The following is a 15,823-nucleotide window of genomic DNA, read 5'->3' as shown; positions in this document are numbered from 1 at the left end:
TGTGAAACTCCTTACTCGAGGCAGCGTAGGCTTGTGGGATTTGGTTGCCACAGGATGTAGAGGTGGCTGCAGACTTGGCGCCTTGAGGTCATTCCTGTTTATGGAGGCTGAGTAGCTCTTGGCCCTGATAGCTGAATGTCACCCCTGGTCAGAGGCAGCGATCCCAGATCTGGAGAACCTGCTGGAGGCAGGCATCTTCTTCCCACCTAGCTTGTGAGCTTTATCTAGAGCAGGCATAGGCAACCTTGGCTCTCCAGATGTCTTGGAACTACAACTCCCATGATCCCTAGCTAACAGGGCCAGTGGTCAGGTATCCTAGGCGTTGTAGGTCCAAAACATCTGGAGAGCCAAGGTTGTCTATGCCTGATCTAGAGGCATCCTAGATAAAGCACAATTCAAAGTGTTGGTGCTGACCTTTAAAGCCCTAGACGGCCTTGGCCCTGTATACCTGAAGGAGTATTTCCACCCCCATTGTTCAGTCTGGACCAGGCATCCCCAAACTCTGGCCCTCCAGATGTTTTGGCCTACAACTCCCATGATCCCTAGCTAACAGGACCAGTGGTTGGGGAAGATGGGAATTGTAGTCCAAAACATCTGGAGGGCCGAAGTTTGGGGGTGCCTGGTCTGGACACTGAGGTCCAGCTCTAAGGGCCTTCTGGTGGTTCCCTCCCTGCAAGAAGTGAGGTTACAGGGAACCAGGCAGAGGGCCTTCTCAGTTACCATGCCCACCTTGGGGAATGCCTTCCCATCAGATGTCAAGGAGATAAACAACTACAGTATATGACTTTTAGAAGATGTCTGAAGGCAGCCCTGTTTAGGGAAGTTTTTAAAGTTTGATGTTATGTTTTTATATGTGTTGGAAGCCACTCAGAGTGGCTGGGGCAACCAACCAGGTGGGTGGGGTATAAATAATAAAATAATTAATAATCAGGCACCAGCGGGGGGGGGACTCTTGCCTTAAACAAGTATTGTATTGAGTGGTGGAGAAAAAATGGTACCTGCTGGGCCTAATAGCAGAGGCTGGCTGTAGCCACGGCATCTGCATCCTCCAGACTCCTTTGGGTTCCGCCCGCTGAGCCATTTACGTGCTCAGAGAAGCCTTTCTCACAACCCACAGCCAAGGCTTGTGACAGTAATGGCATTTCCCTTTTCTTTTTCTGACTTAGGTTGAAGGAGAAGAGCTAAGCTGATGTGGAGCTTAGTTCAACAGCATTTTATTCTGGGTAATAAAAATAAAATAAAATGGATACCTGTTTTCCACTGCTAAAACTGAAGCAACTCTGTGAGAGCAACAGGAGAGAGAGAGAGAGAGGAAGAGGGAGAGGAAGAGAGAAACCAACGGAGAGGAGAGCGAAGAGCACGCGAGCGAGGAAGAGAGAGAGCCCACTGCTAGCTCACTGAGACAAGGAGATTGACCAGACGGAGGTGGGAAGAGAGAGAGCAACGGAGGACCGACTGGCGCCTCGCTGGGAGGGGGAGCCAACTCGCCCCAGAAGAGCAGAGTGGTCAGCAGAGTTCCCTGTCCTCCCCCCCTGTCAACACACACTGAGAGAGAGAGAGAGAGAGAGAGAGAGAGAGAGAGATTCAGAGAGAGAGAGAGAGAAGAGCCTTGGAAGCAAGCTTTTGTTCTTGTGAGCAGGGCGGGGAGAGGAAAACCCCCATCTCAGAGTTGTTTGCGTACCCATCTCTCTTTTCCCCCTTTTCTTTTCACCTGAAGTGGCATCTGTTGGCATCTTCTTACAGGAGCAAGTGTATCATCATCATCACCAGCCTCGTCCACCCAAGAGGACCCCAATCCTCCCGAGCTCGTGGGAAAGCCAGCCGGCTGGTACCCTACTCTGAGATGTGTGGTTTTGCTGTCCAGGATCCAGCTTCGAACCTCACATGCGTGTGGTGTCACCCGCGTCCTGAATGGACTTAAATAAGATGGGGTGTTTCTTATTTTCCTTCTTTTTTTCCCTTAAAAAGAAAAAGAGATTCTTGCAAAAGAAGCACTGGATATTTTTTTAGAAGTTTGTCTCTGAAATCTTAGTAGTGGACCTGGGCGGGGGGGGAAATCCTTGTTCTGAGAAGCTTAAAAAAAAGATACATATATATATATATATATAAAGTTTAACGCTTAAAAATTAGAACACCACTCTTTTAAAGATCTTTTTTCAGTGTGATTTCAGTCAATCAGCCTCTTCTTCAGATGGTAGGGTAGCAGTGAGCAAGGAAAGCCAGCACATCCCTGCAGCGAGGCAGAAGATGGTTCAAGTGTGTGTGTTTTTTGTCTTGCTTTCAATTGGCTTCTGCCTGGGCTCTGCTCTGTGTGATGACAACAAGTGGTTGTTGTTTTTCTTTTCTGTAAGACTTTCCATGCGCTTCACGAGAACAGGGAGTGGGTGCCTGTGCCCTTTTGCCCACCCCCACCCACCCCCAAGAGGGGGGGGGACAAAAAAAGGACACTGCTTTTTCTCGCCTCCCACCCAAAAACAGTAGTGGAAACTGGGGATTATATTGGTTTTGAAGTAAAGACTCTTACAAAGATACTTTCGAGGCAGGTTGGGTGGGGCGGGCAGGCTGAGAGCGGGAGGTGGCCGCGGAGAAGTGGGTCTCATTCTTGGAGCATATATTGGGGTGGGGGGGATTGTCGTTGGGGGGGTTAGATGCAGCGGTGCGGCTGTGGAGTGAGTTCAACGCCAGACATTTAAACCAATCTTGAGGCGACGTCTGGTGGGGTGGGGGTGGGGGGTCACAAACCTTCACTGGTGAGCCCTTCAAACTACAACTGCTATGAATCCGACTGGGAAAGGGCACCCCCTGGGGGGGGAATGCCGCCTTGCTGCACTTGTAGCAAAAAGCATTCTTTTATCTGCATCAAAAGCTTTCTAGGGAAAAAAGCTGAAGTAGGATTTCCTGTTTAACCTCCTGCCCCCACCAGCCCGGTGATCCATAAATGTTGCAATGCCCTTTATCGCTCTGAAACAGTTTGATCTGCCTTCTAGATGTGATTTCCCCCCCCCTTCTTTTAAACAGCTTGTGAATTAATTTTTCCCAGTCAAAGGGCTCTTAGCATCTGTTTAGCTTTTGTGTGTCCTGAGGAACTCAAGGTTAACTTAACATGAATGTACTTAAGAGAACTCCCTGCGCTTTTTTTTCTTTTTTCTTTTTAAAGAAGAATAGAGATTTTGGAAATCTGTCTTTCTTGTTCCTCTTCTCCCCACCACCAAAGAGAAAGAGCAGCCCTACCCCATCCTACTGGAAGAAGTGTACTTGGCCTCCTTGGTATCCATTAGACCTGACAACCTGTAGGGAGGTGGGGGGCAGGCAGGAGATCTTCAGTTTTAGACTTCTGCCATGTGTAGTAAAGCCAAGGGGTGTGTGGGCTGCCTGCCTTCCTTCCTTCCGGGGGGGGGGGGCTCTGTCGGAGGGCCTGCTACTCCATTTCCCACCCCACTGGGTAGGCTATGTTGGCTGCGTAGGTTTTCAAAGCTAGAGTTCTAAGCGCTATTGTCCCTTTTTCGTGCAAGGCGATCCACTGAGTAAAGATAATTCCTTCCCCCACCCCAAAATCCTTCTGTGGCTGCCCGATTCCTCCCTCCCCTCCTCACATTTTGCTAGTTAGCACCTGCTTGCTTCTGCTTTGTGCTGGGTTACTTTTCCCCCTCCCCTTTGTAGCAGTTAAAATGAAATCCTTTTGAGTTTTTATATAAATCCATTTAAAGAAAAGAGAAAGAAACATCAGTGCTAGCACGGTGTTTATTTTTTTGATTTTTTTTTCCATCTCAAGTTTGCTTTAAAATCTGTTTGTCATCAAATTAATAAAGAGCCTCTTGCATTCAGCCTCTGGGGACTTTCTTACATTTCATAATATGATGTACAGCTTTTTTTTTACATATGCACTTTTTAGTTTTAGAAGCCTGAACGTTTTCTGATCCAGGTTGAACCCAGTCTTATTGGGGGTTTTCCAGGGCAGCGCTGCCTAATCTGTGGCCATTCAGCTGAACTCCCATAGGATGCTGGGTGTTGGAGTCTGGCCAGTTTAGCCACACTTTCTTACAGACTTAACTTTGTAATCTTCCAAATGTGAACACTCAGAGACAAATAATGCACATGTGACAGAATTGCACTTGTGCTTATTGCCCAACCTGGGATTTTCACTGTATGATCCCTCGGCATGCTGGGGGTGGGTGGCACATGGGTGCTGTTCTACATGTACATATTTGCAGAGTTAATATTCTGGCATTGGGTAAATTGGAGTCCAAGAATGATTACGCTTCCTTGGGTGCAGCAGTGTAGGGTCACATACTTAAATGCTTCTGAGAGTCTAAAATGACTCCCAGGCTGCACATCTGGCTCTTCATTTTTTCCCCCAAATTTTTTTATTCATTTTATAACAACACCAACAATACACATATACACAATACATATAAAAATACTACAAAATAAAACCAAAACTAACATAAACTACACACAATCCATAAAAATTTTCCTTGTTATTTCATCATCTTCCTTAACATTTTTGGGTGACTTCCTCAAATCCCCCCTATCTGTATTTCAATTTAAATCATTTTAGCAGTTCCCAAAGTTAATTATTATTAGAGCTTACCAGGGAGCAGGGGAGTCGCAACGGACACCCGCCGGATCTCCAGGTCCTCAAAATACTCGATTTGAGGTTTCTTCGAGGGTCTGCAGCGCTCTTGCTGTACCACCCAACCATCAAAGTGCCAGAATCTCTTCCGACAAAGAGATTCCCGTCTGAATGAAGCCCGATCAACCGGAAGTCCTGCACGCCTGGTTCTTCAGGGGCACAGTGACCCCACAAAGGACCAGGAGTCCCCCATACCTGCCTTCTCCTGTCCACCAGAAACAGTACTTCTGTCTTGTCAGAATTCAACCTCAAGTTGTTGACCATCATCCATTCTCCAGTCTACCTCAGTCTACAAAGACTGGCAATCTCATCAGGGACTTCTGGACAGGAAGCCGACCTGATGCTGCTGCAAAGCAGGTACTCCACCCATGAACTTGCATGGCACCTTCAGCTCCTGCAGAGGAAGGCTGCAGGGTGTATGTGTACTGTACTACTAATACAGGGTGAGTCTTTTAAGAGAGACCCCGTGGAACGTGTACTCTATCCACAGGGCCTCTTTTAAAGGACTTTTCTTGTATTGTATCCAAAATAGGATGCTCTCCAGTGCTTTAAAACCCCAAGAGGTGATGGTTCCCATGCAAAACTTCTTGTTGTTGTTTAGTCATTTAGTCGTGTCAGACTCTTCGTGGCCCCATGGACCAGAGCACGCCAGGCACTCCTGTCTTCCACTGCCTCCTGCAGTTTGGTCAAACTCATGTTTGAGTCTCCTTCTTTGGAGGTCTTTAAGCAGAGGTTTGACAGGCATATGTCAAGAATGCTTTGATGGTATTTCCTGCTTGGCAGGGGGTTGGACTGGATGGCCCTTGTGGTCTCTTCCAACTCTATGATTCTATGTTCGTAGCTTCGAGAACACTGTCCAACCATCTCATCCTCTGTCGTCCCCTTCTCCTTGTGTCCTCCATCTTAACCAGTGTTGTGTAGTGGTTAGAGCATTTGCATCGGACCTGGGAGAGCAGGGTTTGAATCCCCCCTGCCATGAAATCTCAATTGGGTGACCTTGGGGGCCAGTCGCCATCTCTCAGCCTAAGCTACCTCCAAGGATGTGGGGATTAAGTGAAGCAGGCAGAATCATGTGTGCCACCCTGAGCTCCTTTGAGGAAAAGGCAGTGGATAAATGTAACAAGTTGATTAATAAATTACATAGAATTGTAGAGTTGGAAAGGACCCCAAGGCAGTGTTCGAAATTAGCCAGGTGCCAGGCACATCTGGCACTTGGCTATTGACCACGTGCGACCAAGTGAAGATGCCTGGGTGCCAGGAAGGCACCTGACGTCTCCACCATCTGAAGGTGCATGCCTGGAGATCCTTGGATCTGGACTGTTTTCACACACTAATACCCCATCCTGTAGAATTCATTTTATCTGCACAGTCAGAATGAATTTCAAGAACCAAAACGCTTTTTCTGTGCAGCCTGAGCAGGAGCAGGGAACAAGTTAATTGTTGTCACTTGTCTTCACTTAACTCACCTCACTGCCCTGCTCACAGCTGTGAAGAATATTCCTGTGTCACAAGAAAGAAAAAAGGGTCAGAATATGTATGTAGACTGGATGAAGTGACTTTTCCAGTTCTCAAAGCTCCTAACCTAGCTCCTAACTAGCCAGATGTTTAACTGAGAATTCATCAGTCAGTCCATCCTTTGGAAAATAAGGCTTTAAGAGTTGTCTTGCCCCAAAATAGCAACTGGACGTTCCATTTTGGCAACACTAACCTTGGTTTAAGGAGACATTTGGCACCTGGCTTATATATCTGAGTTTCTAACATGGCCCAAGCGTCATCTAGCCCAACTCTTCAATGTGATCGTTGTTGTTGTTTTGCCATGTCCGCCTCTTCATGATCCCATGGACCAGGGGACGCCAGGCACTCCTGTCTTCCACTGCCTCCCGCAGTTTGAAAACACTGCCCAACCATCTCATCCTCAGTCGTGATACATCACCAAAATAGCCTCCAGCTGTGCTGGGGTTTCCTGTGACACTCCAGATATTGGGGCACCAGCTCCCATCAACCACAGTTGACATACATTTAAAGTGCTCTATAAACTATCATGGATTTCCCCTAATAATTCTGGGAACTGTGGTTTGCTTAAGAATGCTGAGAGTTGTTGGGAGACCTCATCTATTAGCCTCCCCTCTATTACCCATGAATATATATATATATTATACCCTGCCCATCTGGTTGGGTTTCCCCAGCCACTCTGGCCAGCTTCCAACAAAAATATTAAAATACAATAATTTATTAAACATAAGTCTGGTATTTGTTTTTCTCTTTGACATCTGGTAGGAGGGCATTCCACAGGGTGGGTGCCACTACTGAGAAGGCCCTCTGCCTGATCCCTGTAACTTGGCTTCTTGCAGCGAGGGAACCGCCAGAAGGCCCTTGGCACGGGACCTCAGTGTCCGGGCAGAACAGTGGGGGTGGAGACGCTCCTACAAGTATACTGTACAGAGGCCGTTTAGGGTTTTAAAGGTCAGCACCAACACTTTGAATTGTGCTCGGAAACGTACTGGGAGCCCATCTAGGTCTTTCAAGACCGGTGTTACTTGGTCTCAGCAGCCGCTCCCAGTCCCCAGTCTGGCTGCTGCATTCTGGATTAGTTGTAGTTTCCGGTTCACCTTCAAAGGTAGCCCCACGTAGAGCGCATTGCAGTAGTCCAAGCGGGAGATAACTAGAGCATGCACCACTCTGGCGAGACAGTCCGCAGGAAGGTAGGGTCTGAGCCTGCGTACCAGATGGAGCTGGTAAACAGCTGCCCTGGACACAAAATTGACCTGCACCTCCATGGACAGCTGCAAGTCCAAAATGACTCCCAGGCTGCGCTCCTGGTCCTTCAGGGGCAGTTACCCCATTCAGGACCAGGGAGTCCTCCACACCCACCCGCCCCCTGTCCCCCACAAAACAGTACTTATGTCTTGTCAGGATTCAACCTCAATCTGTTAGCCGCCATCCATCCTCCAACCGCCTCCAGACACTCACACAGGACCTTCACTGGTTCTGATTTGAGAGAGAGGTAGAGCTGGGTATCATCCGCATACTGATGAACACCCAGCCCAAACCCCCTGATGATCTCTCCCAGCGGCTGCATGTAGATATTGAAAAGCATGGGGGAGAGGACAGAACCCTGGGGCACCCCACAAGTGAGAGCCTAGAGGTCTGAACACTCATCTCCCCACCACCACTTTCTGAACACGGCCCAGGAGGAAGGAGCGGAACCACTCTGACAGTGCCCCCAGCGCCCAACCCCTCTAGACGGTCCAGAAGGATGTTATCATCGATGGTGTCCAAAGCCGCTGAGAGATCCAGCAGAACTAGGAAACAGCTCTCACCTTTGTCCCTAACCCGCCAGAGATCATCAACCAGTGCGACCAAGGCAGTTTCCGTCCCATCATAGGGGTATGATGACACTGGAATAGCTCAATCAGAGCATAAGACTCATAATCTCAGGGTTGTGGGTTCGAGCCCCCTGTTGGGCAAAAGATTCCTGCATTTGCAGTGGGTTGAACTAGATGACCCTTGGGGTCCTTTCCAACCCTACACTTTTATGATTCTGTGTGAAGGTGGCCAAAAGCCAGCAGTGATGGGAGTTGGAGTCCAGGCCACAAGTCCCCCACCCCTAACCTAGGTGGTGGTTCCCCATTAAGATAGCTCTCTCCCCACCTGCTACTTCAATAACCTTCAGCCAGCAAGCTAGAATTTGTTCTCCAGGTGGAAACTGACCCAAATCACATAGGCATGCAGCCTTTGTTGTTGTTTGAATTTCTATATCTCCATTTGTAGCTCTTAACCCCCCCCCCATTGAATAAAGGGACCCCAATCATCAACTTTTATTCTGCTTTAATGACACAAATTACAATTACCTTTTAAAATCCCTTCACCAAAACCACACCGGCAAAAAATGAAGACCCCCCCCCCAACCCAACCCCCATGAACCTATTAATGCATTTCTTTTTTAAAATCCCCAGCAACTTCAGGTTTCATGCCATTCACTATTAGAATTAAACTTCTACAATAGTTTCACCCTAGGAAAACAATCCGGAAGCAAATAGGTGGTGTTTAAAACCCGTATGCAGTCCTTGCAATTATATACAGATCCTTTGGTACAGGAAATAAAATAAGAGATACGACACTGTTTAAGCAAGCGCTACTCCACATCTAAAGCCCAAGGCCATGTTTCCCAACCTTGGGTCTCCAGCTGCTTTTGGACTACAACTCCCATCATCCCTGACCACTGGTCCTGCTACCTAGGGACGATGGGAGTTGTAGTCCAAAAACAGCTGGAGACCCAAGGGGCCATGAATTCAGGATAATCTGGTTCTCAATGCAGAGCTACAGCAGGGAGGCTGGCCAACGCCCCTCTGCGTGAGTGCCCCGCTGCAACAAAGCCACGCCAGGGAACACCCCCACCCCCTTTTACCGGCACCCGCATTCGTCCACCACCATGTCCTCATAGTGCCTCAGCACAACATTGTCGTCGTTGTCGTAATACAAGATGGAGATGGGCGAGAGGCGGACAGGGACGCAGCAGGGCTGGGGGGTTCCTTCGGGGTCGAGAGAGTGCACCACAGTCTGCAGGATGGCATGGTTGGTGCTGTTGAGGTCTTCGGCCAGTGGGAAGGGGCACTCACCCAGGCAGTAGTTCGCCAGGTAACCCTGTGGGGCGATGATCCAGTCTTCCCAGCCAACATCACGGAAGCTGATGTACAGCCGCCGCGGCTTGCAGATGTTGCTGGCGCCTGTCGGGACGTAGTAGGTGCTCCGCCGCTTCCGGGTGCTCCGGCACTGTCTGTGCGCCAGGGAGACCACAAGGAGGGAGGTGTCAAGGAAGGAATCTGCACCAGAGCAGAGCTTCCCGCCAGCGATTTCAAGCACCAAACCCAGGTTCCGGGCAGGAGTTTGCCACATCTTTGCTGCCTCGGTCAGGTTGAAGACGAAGGACTTGTGGAGATGGATGAAGCTTTGCTCCACCAAGAGCTTCCGGCTGTAGGCATGCGAGGACATCCCTCGCAGAGCTGCCTGGGTGGCCTGGTACAGGCTCAGCTCCAAAGGGTGGCCCGGACTGGCGACCTGGTACTGGTTGTGGTGGAAATGAATCTGCAGCTGTGCCATCGTCACCTGCTCCCCTTTGTCTAGGGTGGAGAAATTGAAGTACAGCCGCTTCTGGAGGCACAGCCAACTCCGTGGCTTGTCACTGTGGATGAATTGGCCTAGGAGAGGAGGAACAACGCTGAGGCAAGGACCACAAAGCCAGCAGTAAATCACACTGCGCACCTTGGAGTTAACTCCTTATTAGCAAAACCAGGATCTGCACAGGAGCATTCGGTCTAATGAGCACAGCAAGCAATTCCCGGTGGTTTTACTCCATGAAAATCAGTTGCTGTGACCGAAAGTTCCCTCCTCCCCACAGCTGTCTCCAGGGTTTTCCTCAAACAATATGAGACTGGGCAACCAACCTCTCCTCTGCCCTTTTCATGTCTCTCCTGGTTCAGGGAGACCAGCGGGGAGGGGAGTGTCTCGCAGCAGGAGGGGGAGACCCCCATGGCTCTTCCCCTCTCTGCCTCTTGGCCTCCTTCCTCTCCTGCTTCAGCTCCTGCCTCTGAGTCTGGACTTCTCTCTGCCACAGACTCTCCCAGCCCACGAAGCCCTGTCCTCTTCCGACGACATCTGTTCCCAGTCTTCTCCCTCTGTCTGCTCATCATTGTCCCACCATCACTCGGGTTGCTATGTCTTGAAGAACAAAAGGAGGTCAGCCTGGACTGGCGCAGGGGGCTGCAGCCACTGTCCCTGTAGCTCTTTCCCCAGCCACGTGCACAGCAGCCCAGGCCGCTGCCAGCCCAAGCGGAGGCAGGACCCCAGCTCCTACCTGCTTTGCTGCCACAGTCTCACTCCACCGTGGCGCTTCCGCTTCTAGGTCACAGCGCCCTCCCAAACATGCGTGCGCACCCCCCAAACCCCTTCTGAAAATAAATAAAAAAACCCAAACCAGACATTTCCCTTGAAATTAGCCCGGGGGGACATGTTGGCCCCCCAAAAGAGGACATATCTGGGTTTTCCCAGACATATGGTCACCCTAACTGCCACTCCCCAAGCTCTGAACCTTTTTCCCTTGAGGGTCCCCCAGTTGGTTCCTCCCACCATTCCTCTGTATCCAGCCAGTCCGTGACACTGCCCTATTGTTTGGCAGTTTGCATGGCACTCGGAGAGCCAGGGTGGAATTGTGGTTAGAACACCAGACTACCGGTAGGACCTCGGAGGGACCAGGGTTCAAATCCCCCCTTGGCCTTAATGCTTCCTGAGTGTGACCTTGAGGGCCACCAATCCCTGCCTCTCCTAGCCTAGCCTACCTCACTGGGTTGTTGTGGGAGGGATTAAATGAGGAGGGGGAGAGAGACCTGTGGAATGGCCCCTCAAGCTCCTTGGAGGGAAAAAGGCAGGGATATATAAGGCATTAAATAAATAAAAATAAATAAATACTGCCCAAGTGGGTTTCTAAGCTGTTCTAAAAGGATCAACCCATTTCACTGAATATCTTACTGTGTCTTATTGTGTTTTAATTTGTTGGGAGCCAACCACAGCATAGGGGGCAACACAGTCAGATGGGCAGCATATAAATAAATTACTATTATTATTATTATTATTATTATTATTATTATTATTATTATTATTATAGACGAGTCCTGCTGAATGAGGTCAATGGCCCATCTAGTCCAGCATCCTGTTCTCATAGAGGCCTACCAGATGCCTCAAAGGGAACCCTGCAAGCAGGATCCTAGCACAAGAGCCACTCTCCCCGCCTGTGGCTTCCAGCCATTGGTGTTCAGGCGCATGGCTGCCTCCCACCTTGGATAGCCGGCCTCTGGAGAAGAGAAGGCTAAGGGGTGATATGATAGCCATGTTCAAATATATAAAAGGATGTCATATAGAGGAGGGAGAAAGGTTGTTTTCTGCTGCTCCAGAGAAGCGGACATGGAGCAATGGATTCAAACGACAAGAAAGAAGATTCCACCGAAACATTAGGAAGAACTTCCTGACAGTAAGAGCTGTTCGGCAGTGGAATTTGCTACCAAGGAGTGTGGTGGAGTCTCCTTCCTTGGAGGTCTTTAAGCGGAGGCTTGACAGCCATATGTCAAGAATGCTTTGATGGCGTTTCCTGCTTGGCAGGGGGTTGGACTGGATGGCCCTTGTGGTCTCTTCCAACTCTATGATTCTATATGCGCCCTTGGCCTGATCCTGCAGGGCTCTTCAGATGTTCTGATGTGCCTGTTCACACCAGGAAACATCTGTGGCACCCAAGTGAGCCGAGACAAGCATCAAAGCTCTCTTTAAGAACAGTTTAGTTCACAGGCATTGAGAAGGCCCATTATCACCAGGCTGTAAGAAATCCCACCAAGGTATAGAAATGGAGGAAGAGGCCAAGGCTCTGGTTTCTGCAGACTTGGGGAGGTGAATTCCACAATGCTGCAGATGGAGGAAAGGAGGTGAGAAGAGCAGGCATTCAATGCCTCTGGTTACAGAGCAGCTTCTGCTAAAGATGGTCAAATGCTGGTGGGGAAGAAGGATTCCCCAGCCACCAGCAAACCCCTTTTTGTTTTTGCATACAAATGACCTGCAAAGTTGGAGCAGTTTTCCTTCAGTAAGATGGGGGGGGGGACAGACAACATTTCAGCTTTGCAGTTTATCATGCCAGGCTTCTTATATATAGGGTATAAAATGTATGTGTTTAAATCAGGCTTGCATTTTATGTATAAGCACATAAACACACACACACAGAGAGAGAACAGTAAATGAACACACAAGAAAATAATAATTTGTCAACAAGTTAAGCTATTTAAAAGACAGAGATTAATTGGTTAGCCGGTCAATAAAGTAACAAATTAGGAAGGGGGAATGGTTAAGAGGAAACAAAGGGCATAGCTGCCAAGTTCTCCCTTTTTTAAAGGGAAATTCCCTTATGCTGAATAGGCTTCCTCGCGAGAAAAGGGAAAACTTGGCAGCTATGACAAAGGGTTAAATCCAATATGAGTTGCACTGATAATTGAAATTAATGGGCGTGATTAACCTAAGCTCACTGAGTAGAACTTAATTGAGCCTAATAAAAAAATTCCTTCAGTAGCACCTTAAAGAGCAACTAAGTTTTTATTTTGGTATGAGCTTTCGTGCATAGCTGCCAAGTTATCCCTTTTTTTAAGGGATTTTCCCTTATGCTGAATAGGCTCCTCGTGAGAAAAGGGAAAACTTGGCAGCTATGCTTTCGTGTGCATGCACACTTCATCACGAAAGCTCATACCAAAATAAAAACTTAGTTGGTCTTTAAGGTGCTACTGAAGGAATTTTATTATTTTGCTTGACTCAGACCAACACGGCTACCTACCTGTTAATTGAGCCTATTAGTATGTCTATTGCTCTACTCTGAGTAGAACTTGTGGGAACCCCCAGGCCACTATCCCATAAGAAAATTTACTTGGAAGTAAGCTCACCTGGGCCCAGGGGGATTTAATCCTTTGTGTGTCTACTCATAAGTAAGCTCCCCTGAGTTCAGTTGGACTTCCAAGTTAAGTTTGTGCAGGGTTCCCACTAGCCTCATACCTGCACCAAAATATGCAAAGATCACTTTGAAGGCTATCAAATTTCTGAGGGAATAAGCTTTTCAAAGACCCTAGCCCACTATCATATTAGGCATGAGATGAAATCTAAGTTGGCTGGTATTGTGTGTGTGTAAAATAGGGATATAAAGGAGAAAATGGGAAGGTGGAATAGTGGAGAAAATTAGTGAGCGATAAACTGGATATTAAATACAGTCCTTGATAGTCTGCAGATCATAACTCAGTGGGTGGATCATGAGACTTAATATTAGGGTTATTGGGCAAGAAGAATTGGAGTTCAAGATGACCTTAACAGATTGGAGAACTGGGCCCAAACTAATAAAATGAATTTCCATAGGGACAAAGGTCAGGTTCTGCACTTAGGCAGGAAGACCCAGCTGCACAAATATAAGATTGGGGGAAACCTAGCTTACTAGCAGGAAATTTGAAAAGGATCTTGGGGTCTTGGTGGACCACAAGCTGAACATGAGCCAACCGTGTGATGCAGCAGCAGCAAAAAAAAATAATAATGCTATTCAAGGCTGCATCAACAGAAGTCTAATGTCCTGGTAAAGGGAAGTAAAATACTGCTCTCTTCTGCCTTGGTCAGACCACACCTGGAGTCCTGTGTCCAATTCTGGGCACCACAATTTAAGAAGGATGCTGACAAGATGGAATCAAACTTCCAGCCCATTACAAGTGTTAATACAATCATCTCAGGAATCCTGGGCTAAAAGTTTGATGCCATCACCTGTGGGTTGCGAGAGATAAAGGACAGTGATCAAAGGAGTTTGTAAATCTCTATTTTAGGGTTGTGCTTATGAAACTGAACATATATTCAGTTTCTGGCTATTGTTTTCTTATGAGTCTTTACTTATACTATTGCCCAATCCACACTCATGCTAATTTATTTATCTTTCTTTGTTAATCACTTTCCACACAGGGACCCCAAGGTGATGTATAGAATGCAGCAAAAATGCCTTTTTAAAAAATCCCCAGGTGAAAATAAGGACAGGGAATAACTGTGGAAATATCACAGAGGAATGATCAGCTGCAATGTTTTTGTTGTGATTTCATAGAATCCTAGAACTGTAGAGCGGGAAGGCACCCTGAGGATCATCTAGTCCAACCCCTTGCAAGGCAGGAATGTCCCATATGGGGATCAAACCTGAGACAAAGTGCGGCTTTTATAATAATCGCAGGCTACTTTATAATAATCGCAGGCTACACCTCTGGCCTGATGAGTAGTTATTTAAAAAGCAACGACCCTAACTCAATCAAAACAAAGAGTTTGTTTTTGTCCTGGACTTGGGACTATGTTCTGTGGTGAACTAAGTTTTACTCAGAATAGACCCAATGAGCCTCGGTTAGCCATGCCCAATAATTTCTTTCAACGTGTCTACTCTGAGTAGGACTGACATTGCTTACCATCCTGGACTTTTATTCCCCAAACTGGCCGGATTTTATGGATTTTAGAAGAATTTAGGGAATGCAGAATCCATTTCTGGTTTTACAGTGGTACCTCGGTTTAAGTACACAATTGGTTCTGGAAGTCTGTACTTAACCTGAAGAGTACTTAACCTGAAGCGAACTTTCCCATTGAAAGTAATGGAAAGTGGATTAATCCATTCCAGATGGGTCCACAGAGTACTTAAACTGAAAGTACTCAAACCGAAGCGTACTTAAACCGAGGTACCGGTATTACTGTAATGGGTGAAGAAAAGCAAGCTATAAAATGACCTCAGTGGGACTTGCTTCTGAGTAGACCTGGGCAGGATTGCACCTCTCCTAACCTCAGGGAGAAAATCATGGCCATCTCAAACCAGAAACCCATCAATCAAACAGACCTCCCCCCCCCCCCGAAAGCTTTGCAACAACATACCTTGATCTGGGAAGACTCGGATGATATTTCCAGGTACCCTGAATTCTTCCACCCAGCAAGGCGTCTTCCCTTCCTCGGAAGCTGGAGAGGAGAGGTTGGCTCTCTTGTGGAACATCTTCCAGAGCAGATGGGGCACGGGAGGTGGAGATCTGGGGCTGGGCCTTGCCGTGAGCCCCAGAGATTTCAGCACCAAACTTTCCTGCCTTTGCAAATCCATCCCTCCGACCAGCAAGACCCAAAGCATCCCAGCTGTTCCCAGAATCATTTGGAAATAGTGCGAATGCTCCATTCTATTCTATTCTATTTTTGGGAGACGCTTGGTTTTTGCAGACCACACTTTGCTGGTGATGGGGAGAAACCGGGGCAAGAAAAGTGATCTGAATACAGTACTTGCTTCTGGTGGGTGGGGAGAAGCCAGATAAAGGCGTGGAGGAAGAGGCAGCTGATCGGGGTTGATTGGTTAATGGGGGCCCTTTGATCTGGGTGATGGGCGCATCTGGTTAACCCTTCCCCGCCCAGGGCAGAGGGGACTCGCAAACCAGGTGAGTTCAGTCCTGAGTGCTGCCGCGCGAGGAGGAAAGAGTTTTGCTGCTTTTATTCTACTCAATTTATACTCCATACAGTACATGGATGCAGTTGTTTTTAAAGCTTCACAACAACCCTGCGAAGTGGGCTAGGTTGAGAGACCCCAGGTGATTGCACAGGATCATAGAATTGTAGAGTTGGAAGGAACCT

At 47.9% G+C, this 15,823-nt stretch overlaps 2 protein-coding genes across 3 annotated transcripts in view; one reads left to right on the top strand and one right to left on the bottom strand.

Moving 5' to 3' along the window:
• Positions 1-3,825, top strand: part of UPF1 (UPF1 RNA helicase and ATPase) — a 31,440-nt gene extending 27,615 nt beyond the window's left edge. For both annotated transcript variants that reach the window (XM_060275427.1, XM_035117889.2), the window contains exon 24: positions 1,167-3,825. The gene's annotated coding sequence lies outside the window, so the exon portion shown is untranslated. The remainder of the gene's footprint in view (positions 1-1,166) is intronic.
• Positions 3,826-9,037: 5,212 nt separating this feature from the next.
• Positions 9,038-15,458, bottom strand: GDF1 (growth differentiation factor 1). Its single transcript, XM_035117887.2, has 2 exons — positions 15,089-15,458; positions 9,038-9,831 (listed from the first exon to the last, which is right to left on the bottom strand). The coding sequence occupies exons 1-2, from the start codon at positions 15,375-15,377 to the stop codon at positions 9,038-9,040; spliced, it is 1,083 nt and encodes a 360-aa protein (XP_034973778.1). The 5' UTR covers positions 15,378-15,458.
• Between the last annotated feature and the right edge of the window lie 365 nt (positions 15,459-15,823).

The sequence above is a fragment of the Zootoca vivipara genome, chromosome 6, assembly GCF_963506605.1.
Source record: "Zootoca vivipara chromosome 6, rZooViv1.1, whole genome shotgun sequence".
Lineage (NCBI taxonomy): Eukaryota > Metazoa > Chordata > Lepidosauria > Squamata > Lacertidae > Zootoca > Zootoca vivipara.
This window is presented reverse-complemented; position numbering and strand designations above follow the sequence as displayed.

What these genes read in the sequence shown, in the direction of transcription:
- GDF1 (XM_035117887.2), bottom strand. Translation starts at nt 15,377, where the DNA reads ATGGAGCATTCGCACTATTTCCAAATGATTCTGGGAACAGCTGGGATG. An exon ending in CCGAGTCTTCCCAGATCAAG is followed by an intron (nt 9,832 to 15,088) that starts GTATGTTGTTGC and finishes CTCCTCTCCTAG; the next exon opens with GCCAATTCATCCACAGTGAC.